The sequence below is a fragment of the Gymnogyps californianus genome, chromosome 1 (assembly GCF_018139145.2).
Source record: "Gymnogyps californianus isolate 813 chromosome 1, ASM1813914v2, whole genome shotgun sequence".
Lineage (NCBI taxonomy): Eukaryota > Metazoa > Chordata > Aves > Accipitriformes > Cathartidae > Gymnogyps > Gymnogyps californianus.
In genome coordinates this window covers 58,227,650-58,240,843 of record NC_059471.1, presented here as the reverse complement: position 1 = coordinate 58,240,843, position 13,194 = coordinate 58,227,650, and the positions used below count along the sequence as shown (strand labels likewise).

At 42.2% G+C, this 13,194-nt stretch overlaps 1 protein-coding gene across 3 annotated transcripts in view; it reads right to left on the bottom strand.

The window, feature by feature from the left end:
• Positions 1–7,259: 7,259 nt before the first annotated feature.
• Positions 7,260–13,194, bottom strand: part of MBNL2 (muscleblind like splicing regulator 2) — a 93,599-nt gene continuing 87,664 nt past the window's right edge. For 2 of the 3 annotated variants that reach the window (XM_050891704.1, XM_050891696.1), the window contains one exon: positions 8,532–8,609. In XM_050891704.1, the coding sequence (XP_050747661.1) occupies positions 8,595–8,609 (15 nt within the window). In that variant the 3' untranslated portion in view covers positions 8,532–8,594. Of the gene's footprint in view, positions 8,610–13,194 lie in introns of all 3 variants that reach the window. The other variant, XM_050891687.1, reaches the window with a different exon arrangement.

Genomic DNA, 13,194 nt, shown 5'->3' with positions numbered 1-13,194 from the left:
GGGCATCTACCACCTCTCTGGGAAACCTGTTCCAGTGTTTCACCATCCTCGTCGTAAAAAAATTCTTCCTTATATCTAGCCTAAATCTACCCTCTTTCAGTTTAAAACCATTACACCTTGTCCTATCACAAGAGGCCCTTGTAAAAAGTCTGTCCCTATCTTTCTTATAAGCCCCCTTTAAGTATTGAAAGGCTGCAATCAGGTGTCCCCGGCCCCTTCTCTTCTCCAGGCTGAACAACCCCAACTCTCTCAGCCTTTCCTCATAGGAGAGGTGTTCCAGCCCTCTGATCATTTTTGTGGCCCTCCTCTGGACCCGCTCTAACAGGTCCATGTCTTCCCTGTGCTGAGGACCCCAGAGCTGGACACAGTACTCCAGGTGGGGTCTCACCAGAGTGGAGTAGAGGGGCAGAATCGCCTCCCTCGGCCTGCTGGCCACGATTCTTTTGATGCAGCCCAGGATATGGTTGGCTTTCTGGGCTGCGAGCGCACGTTGCCAGCTCATGTCCAGCTTTTCATCCACCAGTACCCCCAAGTCCTTCTCCAGAGGGCTGCTCTCAATCTCTTCATCCCCCAGCCTGTATTGATACTGGGGGTTGCCCCGACCCATGTGCAGGACCTTGCACTTGGCCTTGTTGAACCTCATGAGGTCCACGTGGGCCCACTTCTCAAGATTGTCCAGGTCCCTCTGGATGGCATCCCATCCCTCAGGCATGTCAACCACACCACTCAGCTTGGTGTAATCTGCAAATTTGCTGAGGGTGCACTCGATCCCGCTGTCTGTGTCACTGATGAAGATATTAAACAGTACTGGTCCCAATATGGACCCCTGAGGGATACCGCTTGTCACTGATCTCCATCCAGACATTGAGCCGTTAACCACTACGATGCTGGATGCGGCCATTCAGCCAATTCCTTATCCACCGAACAGTCCATCCATCAAATCATGTCAAAGGCCTTATAGAAGTCCAGATAGATGACATCAGTAGCTCTTCCCTTGTCCACTGATGTAGTCACTCCATCACAGAAGGCCACTAGATTGGTCAGGCAGGACTTGCCCTTGGTGAAGCCATGCTGGCTGTCTCTAATCACCTCCCTGTCCTCCATGTGCCTTAGCATAGCTTCTAGGAGGATCTGTATGTTGTTATAAATTATTTTTTAGATTGTACTTCATAAAGCAGAATATTTGAAATACCTTGCTGCAGAGTAAGTTTTGTGAAGAGTAAGAGGAACTGATCTAGATGACAAACAAGCACATCTGAAATGTGTGTTTAAAGATGACTGAAGCAAACTTGAAATACAAGTAGCCTGGCCCTTAAAAGCTACAAAGGATGCATGATCAATCTAACAAGTTGGGGAGGAAAACACCAAACAAATATCCCCATACATACCTGCAACTCCAAATAAAATTGGAGTTGAAGAAGTTCAGCCTCTCCCATCATCCAGTTAAAGGAAATAAAATGAAAAATGCACAGGCCACAGGACCAGTTGCCAGTGTGCTTCTACTGCCGCCCATAAGCACTTACCATGGACTCCAAGATGACAGCTGAGGAATGGGCAGTGCCATCAGCCCAGGGACTTCTCCAGGGATTGGTCTTGGAAAGTTCACACTGGTGGAGGAGGGCACTGATTCTCTATGAGAAGAGTTCAACCTCATTTATTTCCTCGAGAATGCGTATAAAGTCATCACTTTTAAGGTCAATAGAAAGGGAAAATGCTTTCTATCACATCTTGCAGTTAGAAAGCCTACTGAAATCTGCTCAAGGCTGACCACTGTTTTTCCATGTGAGTCCTCGTTTACTTGTGCTTGCTTACGTAGCTTTTCTTTTGAGCACACTCAGCTTGAGGAAGGACACAAAACAGGACTCTTGCCTTTCACCATTTATCTTAAACCTGGAAATGGATGTGTAGGCTCTACCTAACGCCTGTCCAAGGGCAGCTTGTTATCAAGCCTTATAGACAGAGAAATTAAAGCAACATAACTACATTGGATAGAGTAGGGTACAATTGTTTCCCATGAAACATTTAAACAGAATGATTTATTTGCATACAGGGACAGTCCATCCCATTGCAATTGCATTCAGACTAAGTTATACTGATAACATCACACCTTCATTGGCGTAATCGTTGAATAAAGCCCATGTGAAGATTAAGCCTGAAGAAATTATATTACATGTCAAAGGGTCACTGTATTTCTTCATTCCTCCCTATAACATGGTAAGAGATAAGAATATCTTGAATTCACCAAATCTGTAAAATTCATGTTGTCAAATTTCATTACTTTCTCAAGAATTTTATGAGCTGCTCTTTAACTTTACCTCCATGAGCACATGGGCATGAGCACAGGTGACATGAAAAACATTTCTAGGCATCATGGTAGGAGAGAAAAAGCTTAAATATGCAAGCTGAATGTACTCCAAATACCTACAGAGAAGAACAGGGTTTTTAACTATCAGACCATTTAAGGCAATCTCATGATTTTGTGATTTCTGGTGCATGATGGTGTTTTAAAATCCATCAAAACCATTGTTACAATTGACAGTTCCTTGTGAAGAGAGGTGGGATTCATTGACTGAACTCATCTGAGGTGTTGTAGAGCATCTGAGACACCTGCATGGGGCTGGCAGACTTGAGTTAAGATATCCATCCAGACCTGTGCTCCTCCATAGCAGCAGCTTTAGGCCAAGTGGGTACCCTGCAGTGTCTGAAACGGTACTTGGCAGCTACAGAGAGAAAGCTGGATCCCACCCTAACAGCTTTCCAAGTGTGAAAAACTTGCTTGCTCGCAGTCCTGAGCTGTGCTGTCAGCTACCAACTTTAGCATCTCTGAATGTGCTCTGCCGGCGTTCAGCGTGGTGACTACAACCATAAAACAAGGAAATAAAAGCATTTCCTCCCTCTGCCCCTCTGTGAAAAGGAGAGGCATTCATGGCAAATGTAAACACAGCTCAGGTTTAGCATAGGCACGGACCTGGAGGCTGTTCCTACAAGGTGAACCTTACACCAATTGTGGTCACCCTCGTCACCACCACATCCTGGCATCTACTTGGTCCAGTGACCCTCTGAGGAACCGCCTGCCACGCAGGCTACACCCTGACTGTTTTGTGACAATTAGACTAAGGAGGACACTCACCAGAATTTGTTTTCCTTAAAAGTAGTATCCAAATCCAGCTCTTTGAAGATGAGAGGAGCAGGGCGTCTTTCCTGTAGTGATTTTCCTAAATCACAAAGCCAAGTGTATTTTCCTCACTCTGTAAGAAGCTTTGGTAGAAATAATGCAACTGCAACACAACATTGCATAAGCAGCTCACACCAATATCTTCCTTTCACATTTCTTAGTGTTTTTTTTTCCCCCTGCTACAGCAGAAGGTATTTTCATGTAATGAAACATGTAATTTATTTTCTACAATTTCTATGGTTTCTACAATTACAGAATTAGAAGAATAAGAATTTAGAAGACATTTCTTTAATTTATTCATTCACAGATAATCTAACTATATATTCTATATCTATCACTATTTGCTCGCATACATTACATACCAGCAATAGTAACTGCTTTAATGCAACAGCTGAGATGGTATTGCCCTCACACCGCCCCCCACTCCTGCAATAAAAATCATCTTGACCCATGCAGAAAGCCTCCAGAACTGTCATTTATCTGACATTAAAAATGCAGGTTACTTGACAAAAGGCTTGGCTAGAGAAATGATTGCAGGCATAAAGAGCACGGTATGCATATGATCAGATGCCAAAGAAGGTTTTCAGCAATTCCAGGAAAGGCATTTTTCTGGGTCCCATGAATTCATGCAATAAATGCCACTAGCAGAAGACTCAATGCCCACGCTGTCAAGCAGCCTTGCCCACAAGTCCTTTTTTCCATCATCACCCACAGTACAAAAATGTTGGGTTGTTCCTAGGCTCTCTTCTGGAGCGAAACAACTCTTCCTGAAACAAAATCCAGCTGCTGTTTCGGTAACTTGCTCAACAGATGCTCCCAAAATGCAGCGCGGACAAGGCTGAACCAGTTTTGGCTTCCTTTGCTGTATACAAACATGCAAAGCTATCCCAGCAGGCTCTGATCCCTCAAATGTCACATCCCCTTTTGTTTCATGCTATTAATTCCAGTGGGCTGCAAAAAAACCCCAGCCCTCAGATTACTTCAGACCTTTCAACTGAAAACCAAGCAAAACATACTGAAAATAATAATTATGCCTTATGGTCATGGCTACACCATGTGGGGCCAGAAGAGATACACAGCCAAATGCTGTGAGCGTGGACCTGGCCGGTCTGCTCTAGAGGCGGCTGATGTTGAGCAACGCGATGCTGCTGCAGCGCTTGGCCTGGGGCGAGGGACTGCTCCCTGCAGGGGAGCAGCCTTTGGCACCAAAGCCGAGGCCACCGTCTGTCCGTGAGGACGTGCATGGCGGGGGGAATACCAAAGGTTTCTAAAGCCTCTTCTCTAGAAGTATCTTGCTTCATTTTGGAAACACTGACATTATCCGACGGGGGTACGCTCCGCATGCAGAAGCGTACAAAGATTGCCGGTTTGGTGTGGCTACTGAAAGCTCACGGCTCCCATGAGCGCTTCTCCGCTGCCAAGAAGTGCCAAAGCTGACAAGAAACAAAGCAGCTTTCAGACAAGAAAATCGACATGTCCTGACCCTTCTTGGCAGCTGACAGCTGTCCGGGGTGGGGTTTAACGTAAGAAAGTGTGAACAGACAGGGCTTCCGCTCCTGAATCAGTAGGAGTTGAATTTGAATCGTTTGCTGCTTCTGCTCTACAATGCCCTTGCAGCCCTCTAATGCTCCAGTCCTTCTCTGTCCCTGCAAGTCATCCCCGTATCTCCTCTCCATCCCACATGCTCCTTCTCAGCAGGCTTCTGGCTCAGTACGTTTGTGATACATCCAAATTGACTGGTTGACCTGGTGGTTTTCCACATCACTTGTGACCCTGGACTCCTTTCAAATGAGCCCCGTGCGGATGACATGTATACAACTTTGACACAAACTCTTCTTGATTCTGCAGGAATTGTATTTCCTTTCTTTAAAGCATTTAAAAATATAGATCAGAGAAGATGGTGTGAAGAAACCATGGAGCTGCAAGCCAGAGGTTTTAATCCCTCCTCTGTCACTAGCTTGCCGTGCGATCTCTGCCCTTGGGCACGCAACTCCTCTGCGATGCTGCTCTCCCCAGAGGAACCAGTAGATAACAGGGATTTATTTGTTGGTGTAATACTCTCTGAGATGTATGCAAGAAAAGAGGATGCAGAGGATGCACGGGCGAAAAAAAATCCCCCAACGGTTAGGCATCTGCGAGCCACACCGCTGAGATAACCACTGCCTGCCTGCACCCCAGCACGCGTGGGCAGGCAGAAAGGGCACGAAATGACTGTTTGGGGCTAAAGCCGTGCAGCGCGGCATCCTCAGCACGCCGTCTCCAGCAGTGCTTGCTTCCTCATATAGCATCTGCGTGTGTCCCGCACCTGGGGATTGCACCTAAGGATTTGTTACTTGAACATCCAATTAAGGAAAAAATAAAATAAAATAAAATAAAAATTATATACTTTTTAAAGACTCCTCCACTTTCTTCTGACTATTTTTGTTACCCCAGGCCCCTCTTCCCAGAGCCGCGCCACAAGAAAGGATCGCCCCGACTCCGCTCTCATTTTAAAATGCTTCTTTTTATTTCAGTGGTTGTACATTGGGTGAATGAATTTAACGTCACAACAGAAATAGAATGGCTATTTAACAGACCACTAGTAGTTATATGCTGAAAAAGAGTGAATGGAGGGGTTTCTTTTAACTGTTACCGAAATATTCATCGTACGCGTCGTCAATTATGCTGGATGAGAGAGGCAAACAAAAAGGTATTTTGGTGAGGTGCTGTATCCTTTGAAGAAAATAAACACTGAGACATCTCAAGTCACTTGAAACCATGTCCCAGCTACAGTATTCACTGTCTCTGTGTTGGCCCATCTCATGGTTCTTTTAGGGGGTTTTATTTGTTGGGTTTTTTTTTAATTAAACAAAGCATTTAAAATTTAATCATTTTCATTAGACTTTTTTTTAAAATATAAACAAAGTTTTGGCAAATAATATTTATACAGAAAAATAGTTTTAGATCTTCCCAAATTTTGAAATAGTCTATAAAATTACTTTATAAATAAATAAAATGCAGAATCTGTTGTACACGTATTTGCACATCTCTGTAATTGCCTCCTTACTGTTAGCATAGGTTTGTACTTGTACAGTTTTCAGGAATATTACAAAGTCATAAAGTCGGAAAGTGGATCTCTTATTAAAAATACATTTTCTCTTTTTGTCTGTCAGTTTATCTGGATGAAAGACCTGATGTATCTGAAGCTTCGTCATCCATGGGCAAAAAATAGTAGTATTGGATTAATTGTAAAAAACATAGAATAACAGTTATTTTGAAACATAAAAAGTTCACACAAAACAATGCCTTGAAGAGTTATCTACATAAAATATTTAAACAACATGGATAATTTACCATTTAGTATTATACAATAAGCTACCCAAATGCCTAAATTAACTATTATAAAAAAATAAAAACAACTTTGACAGATATAGGCAAGTTGCAGTGTCAACTACCTAGTTATAATGACTGAGAAAGTCTACAAATATTAGTGTTTTAATAGTATATAATGGTGATACCTTAACTGCTAAAGTAACAAGTTAAGATACATTATTTTTCCACAAATTAAAACTAACGCAACGTTACAAGCACTATGTTAATTTTACAATCGAATCGTGATTATTTGTTTTCTTTCGGATGATCAAATCTCCAGCTTTATATATAAATAGATAGTAATTAGACATCGGACAAACATGATTTAGCCCGGAAAATAATTTCCTAGACAAATAATTATACGGTTAGTGCCTTCAGTCGTTCAGAACAGGCAGTGCTGCCAAAGTTTAAAATAGTTTACAATCAATCTGAAGAGGTTAAGTTAAAATACTGCAATCACTAATAATGTCCACATAGAAAACTTATGCTGCAAACAATTATACATAATATCCACTTATAACAGCTGTCTTGTTTTTTTTAAACAATAATTTAAAAACTATGTCATTTATGTGATACATGTGCAACATATAAAATGTGAAATATGAAATATTTGGTACAATAGTGCTTGAAACAAATCTCAAATCAAACAAATGAAATTTTAATTATACATATATAATTACCTTGTAAATCAACAAAGTATTTAAAAAAGTAAACAACATTAAAATCTGCTTCATCCATATATATGTATGTATGTATATATAACATGTATATAATTGTATTAAAGATATCTTCATACTTTTGTGACATAAAATATGTTTTTAAAGAAAAACAATTAAAAGAACTATTTTTTTTCTCCACTCTAATCTGGTTACAATCTTGTAATCCAATTAAAAAAATGCAAATACAGTAATGATTTATTAAACTGAATCTCATTCTACATTCTTAGTGTTCAGTTAATAGTCTAGATTAAAGTCACCTATGAGGTTTCAGTGACTCAACTGAATTTTAATTAAATTAGAGTATCATACAAATCTCTTCATCTACAGCCTTCTTTTTTGCCTTTTCTTTTGTTAGTTTGGTCTTTTGTTTGTTTGTTTGTTTGATTTTACACTTCTAGAAGTTACTTCTTAACAGCTTGGATTTTTTTGGTAACCTGACTATGAGTTTGAAAGATTATTTGCTTCCGGTGAGATTTGACTGTTGGCATCAGGCTCACTTTCATCAAGTCTGATGTGACAAAATTTAGGCACTTCTGCAGAGTCTCTTTTAAAAACATTATAAATATACTCGTAAAATAATATTCTCAAGACTTTGTTCTTTTGGGGATTGAAAGGGGTATGAAGTTCATACTGTGCAAAATTTTTTAGTTTTCTTCTGCTATTCTGCTATGATTCAAATGCAACTTCTCCATACAAGTCAAACACCAACCATGTGCATCTAAAGAATTTGTGCTTTACTTTGGACTCCTGGCTAAAAATATTCAGATTGGCAGGGTGATGTGCAGGACACTGGGCTGCGTTTCACTTCCTCTGTCTTGGAATCAACTCACTAGGGGAGCAAAACCAAGATTTTTTTTAACCAAGAAGAAAAACCCCAATCATAGTTCGGGTGAAAATTGAACCTGCAACTGGGATAAGTTTTTAGCCAATACAACTTAATTATTGCTGAGCTCGAAAGATTCATAAACACTGAATCTCACGAGACTAACTTAACTGGACCATTTCTGTTAGGTATAGTTATGGAGAAAAGACAATATTTGCAAGAATTAAACTATGCTTAGAAAATCTTTAAAACTAAATGTTACCCTTTATGTCTTGAAACATCACAGCTGGTATCAGGTAGTTAACTATTTTAGGTTGGAGTATAGTAAGCATACCATATTTAATATTCATATATGACATAGCAGCACTAGCTTTTTCGAGTTTGTGATTTGTCCGTAAGAACAAATTCTTGACTTAGCATGCAGTTTGTGGCAACTCTAGAGAGGAGGAGACGGGGTAGTATGTACAGTAGCCGTGCTTGGCCGTCCGCAGGGAGGCTTCGTGACACTCCGTTCCGCTCCTGCCGGCTATTTCAGGATTATCTGTTAAGAGAAAGGAAAGCATGATCGCGCTTTTAGGTGACATGGGGAGAGCAGTTTGCCCAGACGGCCGGCGCTAGGCTAACTAAGCTCGGGCACAGTTCGTCCAGGACAGCATCCCGTATGGGACAGCATCCCATATCCTCACGCTCCTGGGAGGCGTTTGCGTTTCACAAACCTGGTCATCTTCCTCCTGCACACGCATCCTCACGTGCGTGAGAACACGCAGAGGGGGTATTTTATGTCAAAATACTGGAGATGGCGCCGAAGCCACAAAGGAAGGGCCTGGCGGGAGGTGGGGTGAGTACCCTCAGCACCCTGGCTCTCTGTGGAGGGGGAAGCAGCCCTGCGCCTCCCGAGGAAGCTCAAAAGTGCATCGGTGCTTGGTGCGATTCTCCAGCTCCCACCCTGCTCCCACGAAGTCAGGAATGACCAGGGGAAACGGTGGAGGCAGGACCCCTCGCCACTAACAAGCAAAAAAAATGTACTGCGCTGGGTGTTTTCAAGAAGCTAAAGTGTCTTTTCAATGCACTTCTGGCAGCGGCTCATTGCCTAAAAAAATTATCTGCAGGTCAGCAAACTTGAGAGGGTTTTTCACGCTTCCTTATGTCAGGGGATCCAGGGGGATGATCGTAATGGTACCTCTGTGCACCTAGCTAGTCACTAACCTTGCTGCTTTACCTCCACAATGTCTCAAACTGAAGGTGAAGGAACCGTTTTACAGATGCAAACTCTCACGCTTCCAATACTGTGAAGGTTAAATGCGCAATGTGCCCAGCAACCAACTCAACCTGCTCACAGTACTGGAAAACAGTGCAGATTTCCATCACCTGCCTGAAATGGCTGTCGGTGAAAGCGAAGTCAAAAGCTAGGGGTGTGATGTTTTATCACGCCGTTGCTATCTGTCCTCCAGACTTAAGCACAAGTCAAGGAATTAGAGTGCATCGCCTGCTCTCCCTGTTTAATTTGGCACTTGACATATTTTTAAGCTGTATTTGTAGGTGGTATGCAAGACAGTCATGACAGCACTTTGACCGACTTGTGTATTACTAGACTGCTGCTTAATGCCGTATTTATTTTAAAAGAAAAAAAAAAAGGTGTTTTGAAAATAACTTCAGCAACATACTACCTCTGACATACAGATTGCCAACAAGAAACACGCTCGCCTCTGCGTGGAAGGAGCTTGTTCTCGTCCCCTGCCCAGTCCCATTTTAACACACCTCACAACCACAACTGCCTTGCTCTCTGTACACAACGACCAGCTCCCTGACCCCACCTAACTTGCCAGCATGCCAAAAAGTCATCTTTGATTACCATCAGCACTGAAAATCTGGTGACACACGAGGCCCCATTGTAATGACGCTGTACAAACACCTGCTGCTCCAAAGGGCTTAACATCTAAATACATCATACATACAACAAGGACATACATTTTTAATGAACTTCCACCCATTGTGAGTTTGTTAGCTTATCACCTATCTTCTGTTTCCTATTGAAATAACAAAGAAATACCTTTGCTGAAATAATAAAGCCCTGCCTGTGATAACCCTGGTCCATCTACAGCACGGTAATTTGACAGTATGTACAAGGAACGTAGCCGTGCTGAAAAGAAGTGACCAAGATTATCAGCACTGATATTTTTAGCATGTTACAACCCAACACGTGAATGTAATTAATAAAGCAGCTTTAGCTATACTGGGTTAGCCATAATCACGCAAGTGTATTTAAGGGATCCTAAGGTCTGATTTAATGGGACACAACCTGAAATCTACTCAGTGTAAAAAAAGAGAATTTCAGACACTGCAGCTGGCTACATCATCTGCCAACTTTTGAGGGGATAAACTTGCATTTTCTATAGCTTTTTTCTCCCTGTACAGGGAGACAGATCACTGCCCCTTATGCCGAGACATCCTAAAAGGTCAAACAACCCCACAAGACTGATGCTCCCAATTCCCCCAAAATGTGTGACAGGGAAGGCAGAGGGCCTAATCTCAGGCTGTTTCTCAGGAAAAGGGTAGGACTATCCCCGGCGCTTTGATTAACCCAAGTGCAACTCACCCTGCCGCGTGCCAGGCGCGATGGAGGGGTCCTGGGCAGCGTGAAAGAGCAGGGACCCCCTTCCCTGCCCTGCTCCGGCGAGCGGCAGAGCCCAGGTAAGGACTTCCACTGCCCCGTCCCTATTCTTGCCGTTTCTCCCCTCCTCTCGAAACTCAGGAAACAGTGAAGACAATGTAAACACTTTCCTTTTGTGTGCGAGCACGTCCTGTTTACCCGGCTGCGGGTGTAGGAGGAGCAGCTGGAGCTCTCCCGACCATGGACCATGCTTCTCCCACAGCCAGTGGCTACGGAGCCGGCTTGCTCCCGCACCACATCGTCCTCGCCGCGCCGCCGCTCGTGCAGGGGATGTAACTAGGGCACGTCGCACCCTGGCTATTTCTAGTACACGTAGGAGTCCTCCTAGGAAAAAAGCCTCAAGTCTCTCCTTCAGCACAAGCTTCTCCAGTGCGGAGAGGGAGAACTGAGGAGCTACATTTTTTTTTTTTTAACCTTAGCCGCAAAGTGTAAAACGTATCCCGTCGTCTTTAATTATATGTTCACACCCTATTTCTCAAAAGATATCACAACTCTGCCATAGCTACATACACATGTATCAGCTTCTGCAACTGTTTTTTTCACTGTGTCTGACAGAGAAACATAAAATGCTAAACTACTTTACATGGAAAACACACTGTGAACCTCTTCTGTTTAATCTACAAACGAAGTAATAAACTGTGATGGAAGACGGAGGCTATCTAAGTCTGCATCGCTGCTAATTGCTCCATTGCTTGCATGATGAAAGAGGAGAAGCTCTACAGAACATACTGACGAAGGAACATCCCTGCAAACACTTACTACAGAGTCTGCACTCCCTTGTTACTTGTAAATAGGTCCAACAACCTTCATGTTCACTACCATTCGAAGAATTACATCTCAAATGTACATATATATGACTTCTTGTATTTGCAGTGATACTATTATATCATTATACTTCACAGAAACTTGATATAATGTATTGACACTTTTACCATAGTATATATAAGCATAAAACCCTGAAAAATAAGACTATACAATGAGTGTGCATTGTCCCATGTACAAAGATCTACAGGTCAAGCACAGGAAAGCATTTTCTCATGCTCTGTATGGATAAGATCCACAGGTGTGGATACAGACGTGCCAGAAAACATACCTTCCGCTGCTGCAGTAAGAGATCTAGTAAGAACACTATTTCTAGCATAAGCAGAATGGCCTGGCACTTACATTCTGGGGTAGTAATGCACAGAAGATTTAATAACAGCAAAGGGCATTTTTTGGAGGCAATCACAGACATAGGGTACCCTCTCCACTGCCTTCTTGCTTGGTACCTGTTTGAAGTGCCAGAAAGCTGGCTACCCTTTAGACTAAAATCACTAAAATTGTGCCCATGTTAGTTACTAGATCTCACTGAAACTAGTCATACATAGAGTGAACCTAAATTTCTGCAAACTACTTTCTAACTGCCAAGAAGCATTTGCTCTTCTAAATTTCCCAGCTCTTTAGAGGTGACATTTTCAGCTCCCAAATGCCAAGACTTTCTCTCTTTTCTATGAGAGCATGGCTCTTTCAGACCTTTGCTTTCAGTACCTCTGAATGACCACAGTGGTCATTAAGCCCCCTGTGCAACACACAACATCCCTGAATTCAGCCAGGGTTGCTCCTAAGGGTGATACAGTTCTGCAGTGTCGTCCATGGGAATGACAACCAAGAGATGTTACTGGCAATGGTTTCAGCTTCTCACCGAACTACCAACCCATGGTACGCAGCAGACAAATCAACATCAGCTTGGGATTTCCTCAGACCCAGCAAAGGCGGCTGTCTCAAGACTTAAAAAGTAAAATTGAGAATCTCTTTTAAATTAAGGTGGAAATTCCACCTTTGTGAACTCTCTGCTGACACCCAGGTTACTATGTGCACTGCTTTACTTGATATAGTTCACAGAATTAATCAAATTACCTAGAATCATGACTGGGTATTAGGAATTTCAAGAACACTGTTTGGCTTGAGATTTTCTGTTTTGAAGCTACAACTCACGAAGCTTCTTTATTCTCTCAATGTTAAATTCTGTTTCCAGTTCCAGATTTATTATACAACAATGAATACAGAAAATTTACCATTCTGCAGGAATTCAGTGTACATGAACTCTTGTTCAACTAAAGACCTGTCACAGTGGATCAGCTGGAAAACATAACTTTGCATCTGCCTCTGACATGTTTCTCTTTCAGAAGTTTTGAAATTATTTCTCCAAATCACACTTTGCTCTGTAAATGTTAATGCATTTTAAGGGGGCATTAAGAACGTATTTGATCTCCACATTGCGAAGTACTTATCCCTCTAAACATGAACTCATATGCAGTAAACATTTTAGACTGCTCAGCCGTTCATTTTAAAAGCAAAGTAGTAATAGGAGTTTCTTGTAGACAAGATTCATCTCAGATGATTTCAGACACGTACACCTCAGCTGGTCACCCTATTTTACATCTTCTTAGTCTATGTCAATATATTTTAGCATGAG